Here is a 16,717-nt window from a genome sequence, read left to right on the forward strand (position 1 = left end):
GAAGCTGCTTAAAATACTGCAGTTTCCTTAACCTCGCTGTTTTAGAGATTGCTGGAGCTAATAACGTGGTATTATTCACTACGCTGTTTGATCCACTCCTTGAAAAGATAGAGGAAAAAGGATGCCCACACTAATTGCTGCAGATCCCTCCCCCAGCAGCTGACAGCCAACTTCATCACCAGTACGCTGAATCAAGTGACAATTTCTACTAAAAATAACACTAATAAACCTGTTATCTGTGAAGAAAAGGCTCCGTTCCACAGAGCTTTACTACAGAATTTCACCTAAATCTGCATTTATCAATACTTGCTCTTCAATTAAAGAATAAGTACGTATGAAAAATTCTCATTGGCTCTTCGTTTGGCAGCACAACAAATAGTTTGTTTCTGAAGCAGCTCCAGCTTACATCCCACTGGTCCACTAAGTAAGCCAACAGCTTTAATCATCTTATCTTGCATGCTACGGCATTAATGAGTCTCTTACTCTTCTCTAAAGACATTTTATACAACAAAAGGAAAAAATGTCATAAATATTTATCTAAAGCTTTCTCTAATTTTTTTCCAGGTTCCCAGTGTAGTTCCTTACATTGCACTTACTAGTAAAATAATTAGTAAACATTTAATTTTTTATGGTAATATTAACAGATTATATGGTAATATGTGTATTTGTTAGTAAAATATTTTCATTTTGCTTAGATAATATTACTGCCTTTTCTAGTAAAAAATACATATGCTAAATCTTGCAAATCTCTGTAAAAGGACCTGAACATTTTTATGTAAACATTTCTAGCAAAATGCATAAGCCTAAACATACAACATTATACCATCCATATTCTTAAACATGAATACCATGAAAACACATCAGAACAGCAAACCCGAGAGCGAGAGCTGCTGACAACCAGTAACGCTAAGAGTAAGAAAAGCTGGCATGTGGTGTTTTTATAGACTTGGGGGATCCCAACGCTGACCCAGGGGATGGGAAGAGGGCCTGAAGGATGACATAAAACCACTGCATTGTTAGCTGGCCTTTTCCCAAGCAGCTGCATGAAAGAAGCCTTGGTGAAAAGTCGACACAAAGAATGCTGTTACACAGCATTCCTCATCATCAGCCAGTGGAATCAGATTTCAAAGCAACAAGTCGCACACCAAGCTGAAGCCTCTCCGGCTCAGAGAGAAATGTGGACAAAGATTACTGTAAGAGAACTATTTAAACATCCAAAAAATATATCCAACGAACAGCGTGCTTGGGAAAAAAGAAAAAAAAAAAAAAAAAAAAGGAGCAAGTGAGCTTTTTTTTAATGTATTAAATGTGTTTTCACACTTTGCCCAACTCCTAAGCCGCATACAGAGAACAGATACTGCTACAAACAGCTTAATTGCTCTTTCAGTAGCCTTCTTACACATAAAACAGCAATCAATAAAGAATTCCCACATACACCACAGTTTTTTTCCTCATTTTCAAAACCTTTCATATTCAGTTATGTATTTTAAACCACAATGATGCCCCTAAATGAACACTACTACCAAATGTAGCACAGGCTTTTGTTCATAAGCATATTCAAAGACAAAAGTTCATTGAAGTTTCAGCTCAATTCTACTTTCTTATTTTCAGTAAAAAATAACAAAATACAGAATTTCTATAACTGCAGACAGTGACCACAGACTTCCTAATGCTTTTGTAAATAGTTTCACAGGCTTCAGGTACAAAGATCCTTTTCCCCCACAACACATTAAGCAGCCAAAACATTACAATGTATTATTTACACATTCAAAGCCCATTTTTAAAGTTTCTGGCAATCACCCAGACTAGAACCATGCAATGTCCCATCACTATTAACGAATGAATTACATCAAATTTGCAGCTAAATATGGTCAACTCTTCATAATCCTCAGCACATGCTCTCTTCACAATAAACCACATCACGGTTGTCATGCAGACTGCATGCTATGAAGTGCAACTGTATTGTTTCCAAGACCCATGCAAGTTTCAGCAAAAGCTGAACAATCATTTTCACACAGTGTGAGAAGAAATCCAACCAACACGTGCGTTCAGCTTTTAGCTGCTCCTGTTCTGTGCCAATACAGGTCTCTGGCAATGGAAAGCCCTGAACGTACAATGAAGCAGCCCAAAGTTCTGGATTCAGCTCAAATCCAGATCAAATTCTCTCTCAGCCCACCACCAACAGGAGCAGCCACTGCCACCAGACCAACAGGAGGCAGCTAATACAGTTGCAGTTACCTCAGGTAACTGAAATTCCCCTATCCCACTCTACCTCTAATTACCCAAATGGTCAAGAGTCAACAAAGACTGTAAAAACAGTTAACACCTCAAAAATTTACATTGCCCATGTATTCTGTTCTCAGAACGGATGCAGAAAACCAAGCACTCAATGTTAAGAATATTCCTCAGGCAAAAATTAATTGTTAAAATTAACACTTGTGTTCCAATTTGAGGTTCTGTCCCAGATTCAATGTAGTGTGAATTGCTAGCTAGTGTTTTGTAATTACCGAGAAAAAATCTGTACCAAAAAGTGGTGACCTGTAATCACATTAGCAATCTATGCTATGGAACACTAAATCATACTGTTGTCATTTGGCAGCTTAGATAGATACAGATTTGCTTCTCTAAAACTTCATATGCAGTTCTGGTAGGGATTATGTGTCACTTCGAAGAGGAAGAGAAGCAGAAAGGGGATGGGTCATACTTCCATACAAGGAATACCCCATCAGTCCGGGGTTTCCCTGAAAGGAGACAGAAAAAGAATATGACAAGGGTCTATAAAACCACAAGTGGTACTGAAAATAAAATAACTGGTCTTTGTCACTTCCCTTGACTTAGCAACTGCCACGTGCCATCAAATAAAACTGTGATTTAAAGGACTCACAATCTGCATACTACTGTTACACATCACACTGATCAGCTGTGAAATGTCTTGCTACAGACACTAACGCTCCAAAAGAAATGGACAAATTAAGCGTGTAACAGACACATTTAAAACACACCTGATAGATACAACATTTTGTGTTCTCTGAAAACACAAAAAATACCATCACTGGTTCAAGTAGTCCCAAAGCATACACACCTGTAGGTTGGGAACATATTCTGAGAAAGCATGCATGAAATTTCCCAAGAACCAAGTTCATACTGACAAAGAGAGCGTGATCCTCTTCTCTTGCTACCACATACTTGCTACCACTTCCAATTCATGTAGAAGATACAGGACAGAACCACACCAAGAATGCCACATTTGTGGTATTGCTGAAAACTTTAATTCCTTATTTACTATGAGACTGGAAAACCCAACATTACTCCCTTAGCAACTGTACCAACAAGCATAACTAAAGAATTTTAGATATCTCCAAATAGAAATATAAAACGTCAAAAGGGAAATTTCAAGAAGCAACGAGCTCCAAAAAATCAAATAAATTGTAACAGATAAGTAAAAGGGAGAAGGAGAAAGAACAAAACACAAAAGAACCTCAAATCACACAGAGAAGGAGGAGTTAAAAGATAGGGAAAAATAAAGACAAATGCACCAAATACAACTATTGCTGTTTTTAGTAACACTTAAAAACAACACAAGTTTGACTCGTGGACTATTCTGTCACAGACAGATAGATGAATAGATATTATAGTGCCCCAGAGTTCTTAAAGACAAGATAATGCCACCAAATAAGAGCCATAAGCTTAGGCTATTTTCAGGGACAGCTGTACAGCTGACTTAAGACAGCTTACATACAGGCTACTGCTAAAAGAATGGTCCTGTTCATTCCCTGACATCAGCATTGTCAGCTGGATCAGGGAACTGATTTAATTTAGCAGAAAATGAACACAGGAAACGAAGTTGTAAACACCAATGCCACCACAAAGAAGGAGGCAGTAATGCACACTAAGGGCCCTACTGCAATAACAGCGTCTTACTGCAGATTAAGAAAATCATGGAATCCTAGACTAAAAGCTCAGCAGACAAAACACTAAGATTCCAAATGTAAAAGAAAATATAGCACCTTCAATACCCAAAACTAAACACGTTTCTTCACATTAGTAAAAGGCAGATATTCAGAGGACTGTTTAAAAAAATAAGAAAGTTATCATTAACACCAGCAGACCACACGAGTTATCTGCACGCTACAACAAAAATTGCATTGGCTTTCTGGTCAATGCTGGTGGAAGAGTTTTAAAAATCAAGTTTTAACCCGAGATTCCCAGGACATGACCTCCTACAGTACTACCCTGACACTGAAATTCTTCTGGCACAATCCCTTCTATTAAGCAATATTTTGAAAGGAAAGCTTCAAGTTAACAACGCAGGTTTCCATGCCATAACACCAGTTAGAGTTCATTTTTCCAAAGCTCACTCCCCCCTGTAGACCCGTTACTAAAAGTGCAGTTGGTCCATAAAGTCAGATTTGCTGTATTCGGCCCACGGACAATATCTATTACTGAGGGAGGTTCCCAGACTGTGAAACACAAATTCTCAAGACTTCTCTGCTATCAGCTTTTCACTGATAAAAATCGCCAGTCATGAACATGAAAAGAGGGAAAATACCATTTGTCCAGTGTAACCTTTGCTATTTAAACTTAAGTAATTTCAACCAGATAAAGCAATTCACTTTCTGACAGAAACTCATAATTACAAAGAGTACAGTTGCATGAGAGAATCTAAAGGATGTTCAGACATTTGATGCAAACTGCCAAAATACACTCTCAAGACTTTCTAAAAATTCTTCAAAATTACCATACAGAACAGCAAGGCATTCCCAAACACTACTTTAAATACAGAAGCGGAAAATCCTTCAGCTACCTCATGCTTCAGTTGCCATTTGAAGAAATTAATTCAATGCTGCTGCATATTAACCTGTTTGAGAGGCTTAGTTTTAAGGCTAAAGTACTGTGCTGGCACTCATTAAGGTAGTTTCACTGACACACTAACTTAATACAATCTCCTAACACGAACAACACAAAATTCTCTAACATGTTTGAGATAAACAGACACTAGAATAGTGAATACCAGAAGGTGTGTTATACATTATTGTCAAACATACTGATTAGAAAGGGAAAGAGGAGACCAGTCCAAATACAAGCAGGATCTGGCCTGTGCAATTCAACTGTAAAAGGAACAGCAAAGCCACTGCAACTACAACGCTAAACTGAGATTAAGATAAAAATTAAGTAGAATACTATGTATGCAGCACAGAATCTCCAGAAAACAATTAACATAGACTGTCCAAATGATATCTGCAATCCTGATTGTTCTTTCTCCTCTCCCAAGAGAAAGGTCACAGTATCAAAATGACTGCGCTATTTACAAACAGATGATGGACAGGAATTTAGAAGTATCTAATACAGATAGAAGACAACAATCCAGAAATGACTGGAAAGTTAATTGAAAGATTTCATTCACATCAACCAACTATTACAAAAAACAAGCAAGGCATGGTATTCTGTGGAGATTTCTTTTAGCAGTTCTACTTGGCAGGAGCAGAACTGATGATAACCTGAGTGATACAATTAGAAAGATGCAAGGGACAGGTAATTGCTACTACAACTTTTCAGCTCTAGCTTCTTTGTTACTGAGCCTATTAGTAAACCAAACATGAAAGAGCTATCTTTGAAAATGCACCAACACATTCAGCCTGGCTATAGACATAAAAATTAACTTTCTCCCATGAACGATGCACTTTGAATAGCTTTCTATAAACGTTCAAACTCCAACTAAATAAATATAAAATTTATCTGTTTCCCTTGTAAATTCTTGTGTTAAAATGCAGTTTCTCCTTTACTGTAACTTTTATCTACAAGTAAGTCTAAGAATAATAACTGATGTTCTCAAACATCATAAAAAGTCATCTTAATCTGGACTACTGCAAAATAGTTATCACTTTCTAAGCTAGTATGATAAACCAGTTGCTAGTTTCCACTGTTATTAGATCCCTACATATTCTTTTCACAGTCTTATTTCCCTCACACAGAATAAGAGAGTTCACAAATAGTAAGAATAAAACTTACCCCCATTATCTGTTCTCTTTAAAGCACCATCCTTATGAGGGCATAATTCACATCTCTAGGAAAAAAAAGCAAAAATGAAATAAAAAAATGGAATGATCACAGAAGCATTACAAAAGAAACCATACAAATCAAATCTATTAGGTGTCAGTAAAAAAGTAACCACTATAGAAAAGTGAATGGGCATATTTTTCCTTAACCCTCACTGTTGTATTAAAGCTAGTTTGTCACAAACAAAACCTTCCCCTTTGGATCTTGAAACCGCAGTGTATTTAAGCTATTCACAATTCCACCTCCAAGTTTTAATCCCTGGATTCCACACCATGGAATTCTGGATACATGTCACCAAGAATGGGGCAGAGTGCCTTGACAAGAAACTTGGGCGCAGTCCAAAGACTCCCTACTGTAAGCCCTTCTCCTTGGATCTTTGTACTCACCAAAATGGTCAATCACAAAGATGTGCCACAGATATAATTAGAGCAGAGAGCAGCTATAGTAAGAACTGGTTTCATAGTCCCTGCCGACTCACACTTATTCCAACAAGCCAAAAACAACTTCATTTTCTGTTTCATGAACTGGTCAAAAATTGACTCATCCCTGAAATTCCCAAAGACTGCGTCTTGAAACATGCAGCTAGGCATCCTTTTCTTGTGACATACCAGAATGACAGCAGTGCAATCTTTCTGCTGCAACTGTTTCTATCAACTTCCTAACATCAAGCTTAGCACTAAGTTTTCCACAATAGAGTCAATCAATTCCAAATCAGTCCAGAGACTATATAAACTGAACAGGTTTGACACACATTCCACTTAACTGGTCCAGATGATGTGAAAAGCAGTACTGATACAGGAGAACCTATACCTAGACATCATTTTATTGCAATCTTTATGTATTCCCAAATTAGTAACAACCCAAACTGCTAAGCTAGCAGATAAAGGAGCCTACGATGCTCTATGTGCCTCAAAAACAGTTTGTGTAGACTTGGGAAATTCCTGAAACTAACACAGATAAAGTATATCTTCAGGACTATGTAACCTGTAACAAAACTGGTATTAGCAGCAAAGAGGCTTTCACAGAAGGTAAAACTGAAAAGCTGTTGAATTATTTTTGCTGAGTACATTGGTATAGGCAGATGCACACAAGAAAAAGAATCTTTAGGATTCCTCCTTCCTGTCTTTTGCTTCCCTTACTCTTCCCTCACATCAACCCATGAAAATGATCAGCAACTTATTAAAAGGCAATATTAAGTCTACAGTGAAATTCAAAGGTCAAAGTGTCTGAAAACTTCCAAACTATTCTGTAAGCTCCAGACTTGGAGCACTATACCACTTCTTTTTCAAGTCAAGATTATAATGACCTTCTTGCAACTGAAATGAACGATTGGTTCATTCCCTGTCCATGTCAGGGAATTGAAATTAGATGATCTTTAAGGTCTCTTCCAACCTAAGACATTCCATGACTCCATTATTCCTTTCCAACAAAATCTTACATATGCAGTAAATGTGCTGTATCTTAACACTTCAGCTCTCCATGTTTGGAGATTAACTACATGCAAGCTGCTGAGACACGCAGTAGCTGGAGGTTAATTTTAATGAATTCCATACATACTGGATTAGACTCTCAAAGTAAGAAGCCTGGTACATACTGACAATAATAGTGCAATGAAGTTTGTTTCTATCCCAAAGCGATACAGCTTAAGAGCAGTGAGCTGAGATGATGTATCTAGCACAGAGACAACTGAAGCTATTAACATAGTTTCCCTTGCCCTACCTCCACAAGCCTGTGAAAATTCATCATATATTTTCACTAGTAGTAAAACCAGTTTAGGAGGTTCCCTTCTTTTTCCCTTCACCACTCCCTTAATAATCTCTCCTTCCATCACTCCCACAGCTGCTAAACTCTGCAAGGCTGCTCTTCAAACCAGATCAGTGAAATGGAGTGAAATAAACTTTTAATATTTTCAATTCAGTGTGTATTTCTCACACAATTTACAGCATAATCCCACAGTTAGTTACAACAGCAATACAGAAGGCAGGGAATGGCAGTACTGCAACATAAACAAGAATGAATAAACTTCTTGAATAAACTTTATATAAGTCATAGAATAAAAAAAAATTGAAAACAATCACAAGATACTGAGTGACAAGGAACAGAACCAGTTATTTATGTGTAAGAGTTCAGTATGCTCCTTTGTCTCTTCAGAGCTTAGTTTCAACTCATTTCTTTTTCTCTCAGATCCCCATAGGGCTCAGGTCCATTAGATCTCCCCTCATTATTCCTCTGTAGCTGCAACCAGCCAGGGAAGAATAAAGACAGGAGACAGAAAACTGATCTGGAGGAGAGAGCTGTGACAACGAAAGAAAACTGAAGTGTTGGGAATTCTGTAGAGTATCCTGCTATTGGCAGGGAGCAGAATGCCTGCGCTCAGCTCTCGAGCTGGAGGTGGGATTCTGATGATATGTAGTGTTTCTGGTGCGATGAATTCTAGCTACCATCTGCAATAAAGTAGCATCATAATAAGCTAATATACCACACAGTGACCCTTTGCCCTTTTTGCTCTAGGCTATGAATCTAACTGGTTCCCGGCCTACAGGCTCTCATAAGTTACCTCCTCACAACAGGCACCACGCAGCAGAACCAGTGTCCTTGCCTGGTGGGCCCCACGTGCCTCATTCCCACCTGACTGAGACAAGTAAGTAAAGTAGCAGACCATCTTCCCATTACATTTTTAACAAATATTTTACTACTCATTCTAAAATCTTAGAGCATTACTAGATAGAGCAACCATTTCAGATGGATCTCATGTCACAGACCTTCTGCTGCCTGACCCTTCACATGAAGTCTCTAAAATTGTATGTAGACTGGATATAAGGAGAAAGATGATGAAGCACCAGAACAGGTTGCCAGGAGAGGTGGTGGATGCTCTGTCCCTGGAGACATCCAAGGACAGGCTGGACGGGGCTCTGAGCAACCTGATGCAGCTGTAGGTGTCCCTGTTCATTGCAGAGGAGTTGGACTAGATGGCCTTTAAGGGTCCCTTCCAACACAAATGATTTTATGTTTCTGTGTTTCAAAAAAAGTGGTAACTTCAGCTGAGAATTTGCAAGTGGCTAAAAAAATAAATAAATAAATAAATCCTGGGTACTTTCAAAATGCTTAAACACATGTTATTACAAAAGATTCTTCAGGAGAAAAGAAATAGAATAGCATCCATATATACGTATTTCAAAAATCCAGTTGATTTTAATTTCTTATTTGAATGTTTTCATCTAAAATCATGTCTCCTTCTTTAACTTATGGACAGACCTTAATGCTGAATTGAACAACAGTTGAATCTCTTTACTAAATGCCACATCTGCATGTAACTCACACAACAGAATAAAGCTTCAATCTCTGTGACAGCTGAAGGCAAAAAGGTTCTGTATGGATGGCCAGATGACCTATAATACTCAAGCACTGACAACAGCAAGGTTCTCTTCCCCATTTGTGGGTCAGCCCTTGGAAAGGATTTCTGAGATCTACTGTTCATGGAACTACTAAATCTACTGGGGAAAAAAAATACAGCAAAAACAGGGCAAAATCCTAAGACTGATCAACAATTCAAATAAACATCGGGTGTGACCATGCAAATGGGAATACCAGAAAGGCTGACTGTGATGCAAAGGAATAGCCACATCCTTTACTGCGTGCACAGCGGGCCATGAGTGCATGCGGTGCTGTAGGTACAACCAGTTGATTTCGATTTGAAGAAGAGAAGTGATAAAAGGAGCATTACTGGCTTACAGAATGTAACATGCAGACCTCAGTTTTGAAACTCTCTGGTGGAACAGACTAAGTTCACAGACATAGCTTTTGTCTTAAACAAGTAAAAAATAATCAAGAATAACAGTAAAATAAAAAGAATGGAGGTGACCATTAAAGACACATAGTAGGAAAAGTCAAGACAGAAAGACCAAAACAACACAAGTAAAGCAAGAGCTACATAAACTCAACTTCCTATACTGAATTACTCAGAATACAACTTGGCTCCACTGCATTAAGGTCCCAAGTTTTCTCCCTCATTTTAGATAAATACATCATTCCATTTTAACCAAGAATAACAACTGTCAAATCCATCAGTAGACATTATACAAATTAATTACTGGAGCCTTTTTGGTTAACTTAATTCCACCAATTTTTCAATCAGAAAAAAAGAGAGAAACTGATTTAGTCCAACAGACCAGCTTATTCGTGTTGAAATGAAGAGACTTATAGAGTAGACAGAGTATATAAATAAGAACAAGACTATTCTTGAGAGAAGAAAAGAATGGTAGAAATACAGTCTTGTTCTTTCTTAAGAGTTCTGTTAATTTGAAGCAAGTTTCATAAGCATAATGTGGAGATATCCATTTTATATTTTATCTTGCTATAAGAAAAAAAAACAAATAAAACAAAATACGCAAGTAATTTACTGAATTGTAATCCACAGTAGGCCAATGGAGCCATTCACCTGAGTAATGACTGTCCAAGCAAGCCAAGTCCTATAGGACTGAATTCCCAGCATTCCCAGCACTGCAATAATGCAATAAACAGTGTGTCTCAGTATGACCCGTTAACCTAAATAACACAAAAGATCTACAGCAGCTAAAATAGAGTACAGTTCCTAGCTGTTAGCCGAGAAATTAGGCTGCAGTTCCAGCTGACTTCAATTCAGATTCACTTTAAGCTAACATAATTGCTGACTTCTGCCAAAAGAAGATCACTGGCCACCCCCTGCTGTGTACTTTTCTACTGTCTCCCTTGCTCTTGGAAGAGCAATCATTCAACCATATGGAAATCCTGATCAGCAAGCTAAAAATAAAACTCTTTTTCCCTTCTTAGTTTTCAGCCAGATCACTTCGAGTCATCTCTCCGTAAGACCATAAGAACAACTATGTTAGATAACGAACGTAACAGGAATGAAGATAGGGAGTAGGACAAGAATACAACCACACTCTACTAATAAATGCAAATTTCTTGGGCCACTATTATTCCCCAGCGTACTTACATCTCAAATTTTTGAACCAGCATCAGCCATGTGTGAACTGATTTGTTTACAAGCTTAATTTCCATCTCAAACCATACAGTGTCCTATTCTCTTCAAACAGAAGATGGAGTCTTAAGTTTTCTTATATTCCTTTTTTAGTTTTCTTATATTCCCTTTTTAAACTTTTCTTTCACTATCTCTCTTCTTCATGTTTTGGCCCATTTCTTTGATAGAAAAAAAAGAAGTTAAAAAACCAACACAAGTGCTTTAAAATGAAAACACTGGACAGAAGAAAATCCTGCAGACTCCTCCTTAAAAAGCAAAGAAAAAAACAGAATAATTTGGGACAAGGCAAGCATGGCTTCCTCTATGAGCAGACACCATACTTTGAAAAGACTAGCATGTAAATAAATTAATCAAATAATCAAACAACAGACAATTAGATTATACTTAACAGAAAACCTAAGTTTAACTCAGCTAATCCAGCGGATACATTGCCTGACAGCCCAAAGAGAAGCCAAGTTTTCCAGGATTAAACAAATAGAAGGGAAAAAAAAAAGAAAAAAAAAAAAACAGATATTTGCAGAGTGGGGCAAACCAGAATAATGGAAATTTAGATCTTGGCAAACCAATAGATGAGAAATCACAGATGGTTAGTACAAAAACACACCCAGCAACAGGATGTATAGGAGACTGACCATGTCTACATCTGCTGGTAATAACCTACCCCAGGCCTCAGAATTCAGTGACATTTCATTTTTCCATTCACCCCTTCAGACTATCTCAGGAGACAAAACTGATGTTGCCAACATACTAACCAGAGGAGACCAACCTTACAGCTCCTGAAACCTCCAGAAAATCCAGCCCACTCAAATTCACACGCATTCCCAAGGGCTGCAGAAATTACTGAACTTAGACCAAACTCAGCCTACTTTTTTACTCTGATGTTTTATTAATATTTTTGATCATTTTTCCTCAGAACTAATGAGGTACTTTCAAACCACCCATTACAGACTACTTCTGATTTTTCAAACCCTTGCTTACTAGTACTTACTAACATCAAAATTTCATCATTTCCGTTTTCTTTTTCATTGTTCAGTAGAGCAAAAAGGATTAATTACACATAATCTCTTTTTCAAAAGCACCTATGGTAATATATAGCCCAGCCAACATTGCTATCTATGTAACACAGATAGTCAATGCTGTTATCCACACAACACACAGTATTTATGCTATCTATATAATGTATCTGATGGTCATATAACCAAATCCACATTTCTTTACTTATCAGTTTCTAAACTACAGCTCGATAGTAAGATACCTTATCAATAGTCTCAACCTGCAGTATTTCAGAATTATGACCTTACCCATAAACCTACAGCATACACCTTCCATATTTTTATCTTAAATGTCTCTATAAATAATAGCTTTCAACTATACAAGTATTTTAAGCAGAAGTCAGCAAGCAGCTAACTGCACAATTTTTCAAACTAAGATATCTAAAAAGAGGCAAACAAAAACTACCAAAGTTCCAATGTTTCTAACCTATGATTCACATCAGGCTCCAGTACTTACATGCTGCAGTGAAGAACCAACAGGAACAAAAAGATCTTCTACTACCATGGGGAAAGCGTTCATGAATCCCCAACTGGCTGACACCACTAATAGAGCAAACGAACGCATACTGTCACACTTCTCTTCCAAAGTGCTATGTTCTGCAACTTGACAACTGAAGAAATTAAGTCATCTCCCTCTTCAAATAATCATTTCTCAATGCTGACAAATTTGCCAAATCTCTGCCCCATTTCTATTCAGTCATCTGTCCCAGGAGGAGGAGAAAACTTTTTTTTTAAGCAGACAGTTGACAGGTAAGAGAAAAACAGACTGACTACCTGCAGTATTTGGGGCTTTATACCTGGATAAATTACAGAGACTCAATCTAGTTTGCTTTATCAAGAGATCAGATAAAGGTACATGCAGATTCAGTTAGCTCTGTCAAAGACGTCTACTACAGACAGTAAATTTACTAAATATGACAAGAAGATTAGAGGCACTCAACATGCAAATCAGCATTCTTGCAAGACCATCCACTCAGTACACAGCACAGGTGATAGTCGGTCACACTTCAACTCGGTACACATAAGGTAACTACAAGAGATAACGCGCAGCACAACTGACCATCAGTATGACCCCCAGCTCCACGCAGCACACATGGAGATGTGCCTACTCCAACCTCCCAAGTCCCATGTTATATATTTCCCAGCACATATTTAAGACTACCAAGTCCTGATGTCACAGGAACACAAACTATAAGCACACACAAAATTCAAAACGCACACATCTACCCTTACTGGAAAGCATCAGAAGGCTATGACACGTTTGGCTGCATTTCCAACCAGCCACCTAAGCTTTTGCTATCAGGCTGTAAGTATCCCAATTGAAAGCAACAGCCAAAGAAAAACAAGTCTGCATTGGTTCTCTTCAGTGTCTTCCTGAAACATATTAGAGCTGGACCCTACAAATTCTGAGGTATAAAACCCTAGTGCACATTTTAAGACCCTTGGCAGTTGAGGAGCTCTTTACAGAATATCTCTGCCTGTGATTTAACAAATTTTCATCAATTAAGGAAATGAAACTAATGGTCACAAAACATTTCCGTGTGAGCACCAGGCATTTCCAATGAAAGAAAATGTTTTGCTTTAGGCTCTATTCTCATTTTAGTTACTCATTTTGCCACAGGACATTTAGATTATTTCACGGCTGTCCAACCTTTTTCCTTTCCTGGGCCACCCGCAATGAGCAAACAGTTGCCGTCTCGGGCCACATATAAAATCTACAATATAGTTAACGTATGTAAGTAACAAAAATTTATGTATTTTTTATTAAAATATAAAAAAGTGAAACAAAAACATAAAACTGGTGGGATATTTGACCCTGTTTTTATGAAACTAATGTGTCAATGTCTGGTTCAATTGAAGTGGTTGCAATTCTTAGTGAGTTCTCAAGGCGTTTGTCAGAGATTTTTGGTGAAATATTACTCTCCATCTTTGGCAATTATTGTTCACAAACACATGCACTGCCAAAAAGTGACTGCATGAATAAGGCGTGACTGTGAAATGAAGGATATTTTTCTCTGGCAAGATAGGTCTCGTAAAAGTCTGGTGAAGAGACACAACCAAAATTTCCTTCAGTTGAATGTCTGATTGCAACTCCATACCTTCCACTTGAAAATTCACAGGTAATGTACTCCGTTGACTGAAAAGAGAATCACAAATATACCAAAACACTGATTTTTTTTGTTTTAAAATCTTGAAACTTATTCTCAAATTTCTCCATTGAAACAGAAAGGCTGCATATTTTTTACTGTTCACAGGACTGTATTTAGCCAGTGCACCCAAATGCATGAAATTATTTGATATTATATATCTTGAGTTTGCCGTAATTTATTTATTTCAAATGCTGTTATGCTTTGAAACATAGCACAGGTAATTTTCACCTTAAAGACACACATTCAATTCATTCAAATGAACGGTCAAACCAACCAAAAATGCTAAATGTGAGAGCCACTTCTAATCTCCATGTCCTGGCATTGATTTTCCTTTCAATTCCACAAAGGACTATATCTCACCTTGCAAATCATAGTATTTTACCCAGCTTAGCCATCTTCCTTCAGAAAAGATGACCCCATAATCAGCATAGAATCATAAAATCACAGAATCACAGAATGGCCTGGGATGAAAAGGACCACAATGATCATCTAGTTTCAGACCCCCTGCGATGTGCAGGGTCACCAACCAGCAGACCAGGCTGCCCAGAGCCACATCCAGCCTGGCCTTGAATGCCTCCAGGGATGGGGCATCCACAGCCTTCTTGGGCGACCTGTTTCAGTGTGTCACCATCCCCTGTGTGAAAAAGCATCTGTACTTCTAAGCAACCCTAGAATCAGCAATGATTCAACCCCCTGGACGTTATGAAATTCACAACTTGATGACCACTTGTGTGACATTATCCACTTTTAAAGCTTTCACACACAAATTCTCTTGATGTCCAATGCAGTGATATTTCATCAAACTTGAGCTGCTGCCAGTAACTGCATCATCTTCTATTAATTTTATAAGTCCCTCCTTTTTACCAACCATCAGGGTGCCATCAGTAGCTATACCAGATACGTTAACAAAGATTAAAGAAAATCACTTTAAAGTTGTTTTTTGGTTTTTTTTTACTGCTTCAAGCAAATCGGTAGATGTTGTTGTGTCTTTAAATAACACCAAAGAAGCCATTTCTTCAGTGACACTGCACTTGTTATCAATATCTCTAAGGAAAACGGCAAGTTGAGAGTGCACAGAAACCATCAGCATCTTCTGCAAACAGTACTACTAACTGTGACAACCAGACAACACAGGATCCTAAGCAACTTTGTTCTGAGATAGTCCTAAGCAACTTGTTCTGAGACACAGTGCGATGAAGTTAAGGGTCTGTCATTATTACTTACATGAAAATAATCTGAACATGATACATTATTCTCTCTACTCAGGACATGCAAGGCAAACAACAGTCACTGGTCTAACAGACAAGAAATGCACTTCTCTTAATCCATACGGGTTCAGAATAAAAGCAGAAATGTCAAGTGCAATGCCTGTGTATCTTCAGACAGGCAGGTTACTTCACTTAGCCAACTACAAACAAACATTGGCTGACTTCTAAACGGAGAGGAAGCATGGGGATATTAGAAGTAGTTTATGTACTAATAAAAAAAATTCTGGTCATTTGTATTTTACAGTCACTCCCCTTATTCAGAAGTTTACTATTTACTATTGTGTAGAAAACACAAGTGACAAATAAAAGTAAGTAAATTTTTCCATTCTATGCTCAAAACTAAAGCAACTTTTCTAGTGCTTGTCAGTGTACTATTAAAGTAGCCCAATTAATTATAGCCCAATAAAATTGTCCTTTAATATTAATTATGGATACATACAACAGAGTGTTCATTCCAAAATTTCTTTAAGAATTATTTCAAGGAGTACCTTCAGAAATAACATACAGTAAATTCACCTTGGAATTAACTGTTAGGCTGCCAGTAGTTCACATAGAAGAATAAAAAAAGGTGAAAGCAGCAAGTCATTACAAACCACTTTCTTCCTCTAAAATTAAGGTTACTTCATCCTTATTGTGACCATATTTATCAACATGCATTCTATTTAACAGTTGCAGATCTAACAATCACATCAAAAAGCCTCTCAGCACAGGCCAAGATCCCACTCCTGCAGCAGCAACTTGTTGTGCCCAAACTGTCAGAGCCCTGATTACAAACTCATATGCTTTTCCAAAGTTTGCATTCCTATTTTCTCCTCATTCACTTCCTCCTGTTCAGGCAAAATGCAAGCAATGCTACAAGCATGGTTATTTTATATTTTTTAAATGCTGGGGGGAAGTCAGGGCTAAATTATGAATATATCATTCAACCCTTATAAACAGCTCTTCAATAATGAACTTGCAAACACGTGTGATTAAAGCTTTAAAAGGAAAAAAAGAGGAATCTGGAAAGGCAAACTACAAACTTTGCTATATTACAGATTAAAATAAAATTATTCTCAAGTGTTCAGAGTTCAGATCATCTGTGCAGCAGATGCAGGAACAGCTCAGGTCTGGCAGGACTTGAAGCAGAAACCTATCACTACAGCAGTACAATGTACCTGAACTCACACT

The 16,717-nt window shown here is 37.7% G+C and overlaps 1 protein-coding gene across 3 annotated transcripts in view; it reads right to left on the bottom strand.

The window, feature by feature from the left end:
* MLLT10 (MLLT10 histone lysine methyltransferase DOT1L cofactor) overlaps positions 1-16,717 on the bottom strand; it is a 118,889-nt gene that overhangs the window by 87,382 nt on the left and 14,790 nt on the right. For all 3 annotated transcript variants that reach the window (XM_048950414.1, XM_048950413.1, XM_048950412.1), the window contains exon 4: positions 6,010-6,064. In XM_048950414.1, coding sequence (XP_048806371.1) covers positions 6,010-6,064 — 55 coding nt within the window. The remainder of the gene's footprint in view (positions 1-6,009; positions 6,065-16,717) is intronic.

The sequence above is a fragment of the Lagopus muta genome, chromosome 7 (assembly GCF_023343835.1).
Source record: "Lagopus muta isolate bLagMut1 chromosome 7, bLagMut1 primary, whole genome shotgun sequence".
NCBI classification, from domain to species: domain Eukaryota; kingdom Metazoa; phylum Chordata; class Aves; order Galliformes; family Phasianidae; genus Lagopus; species Lagopus muta.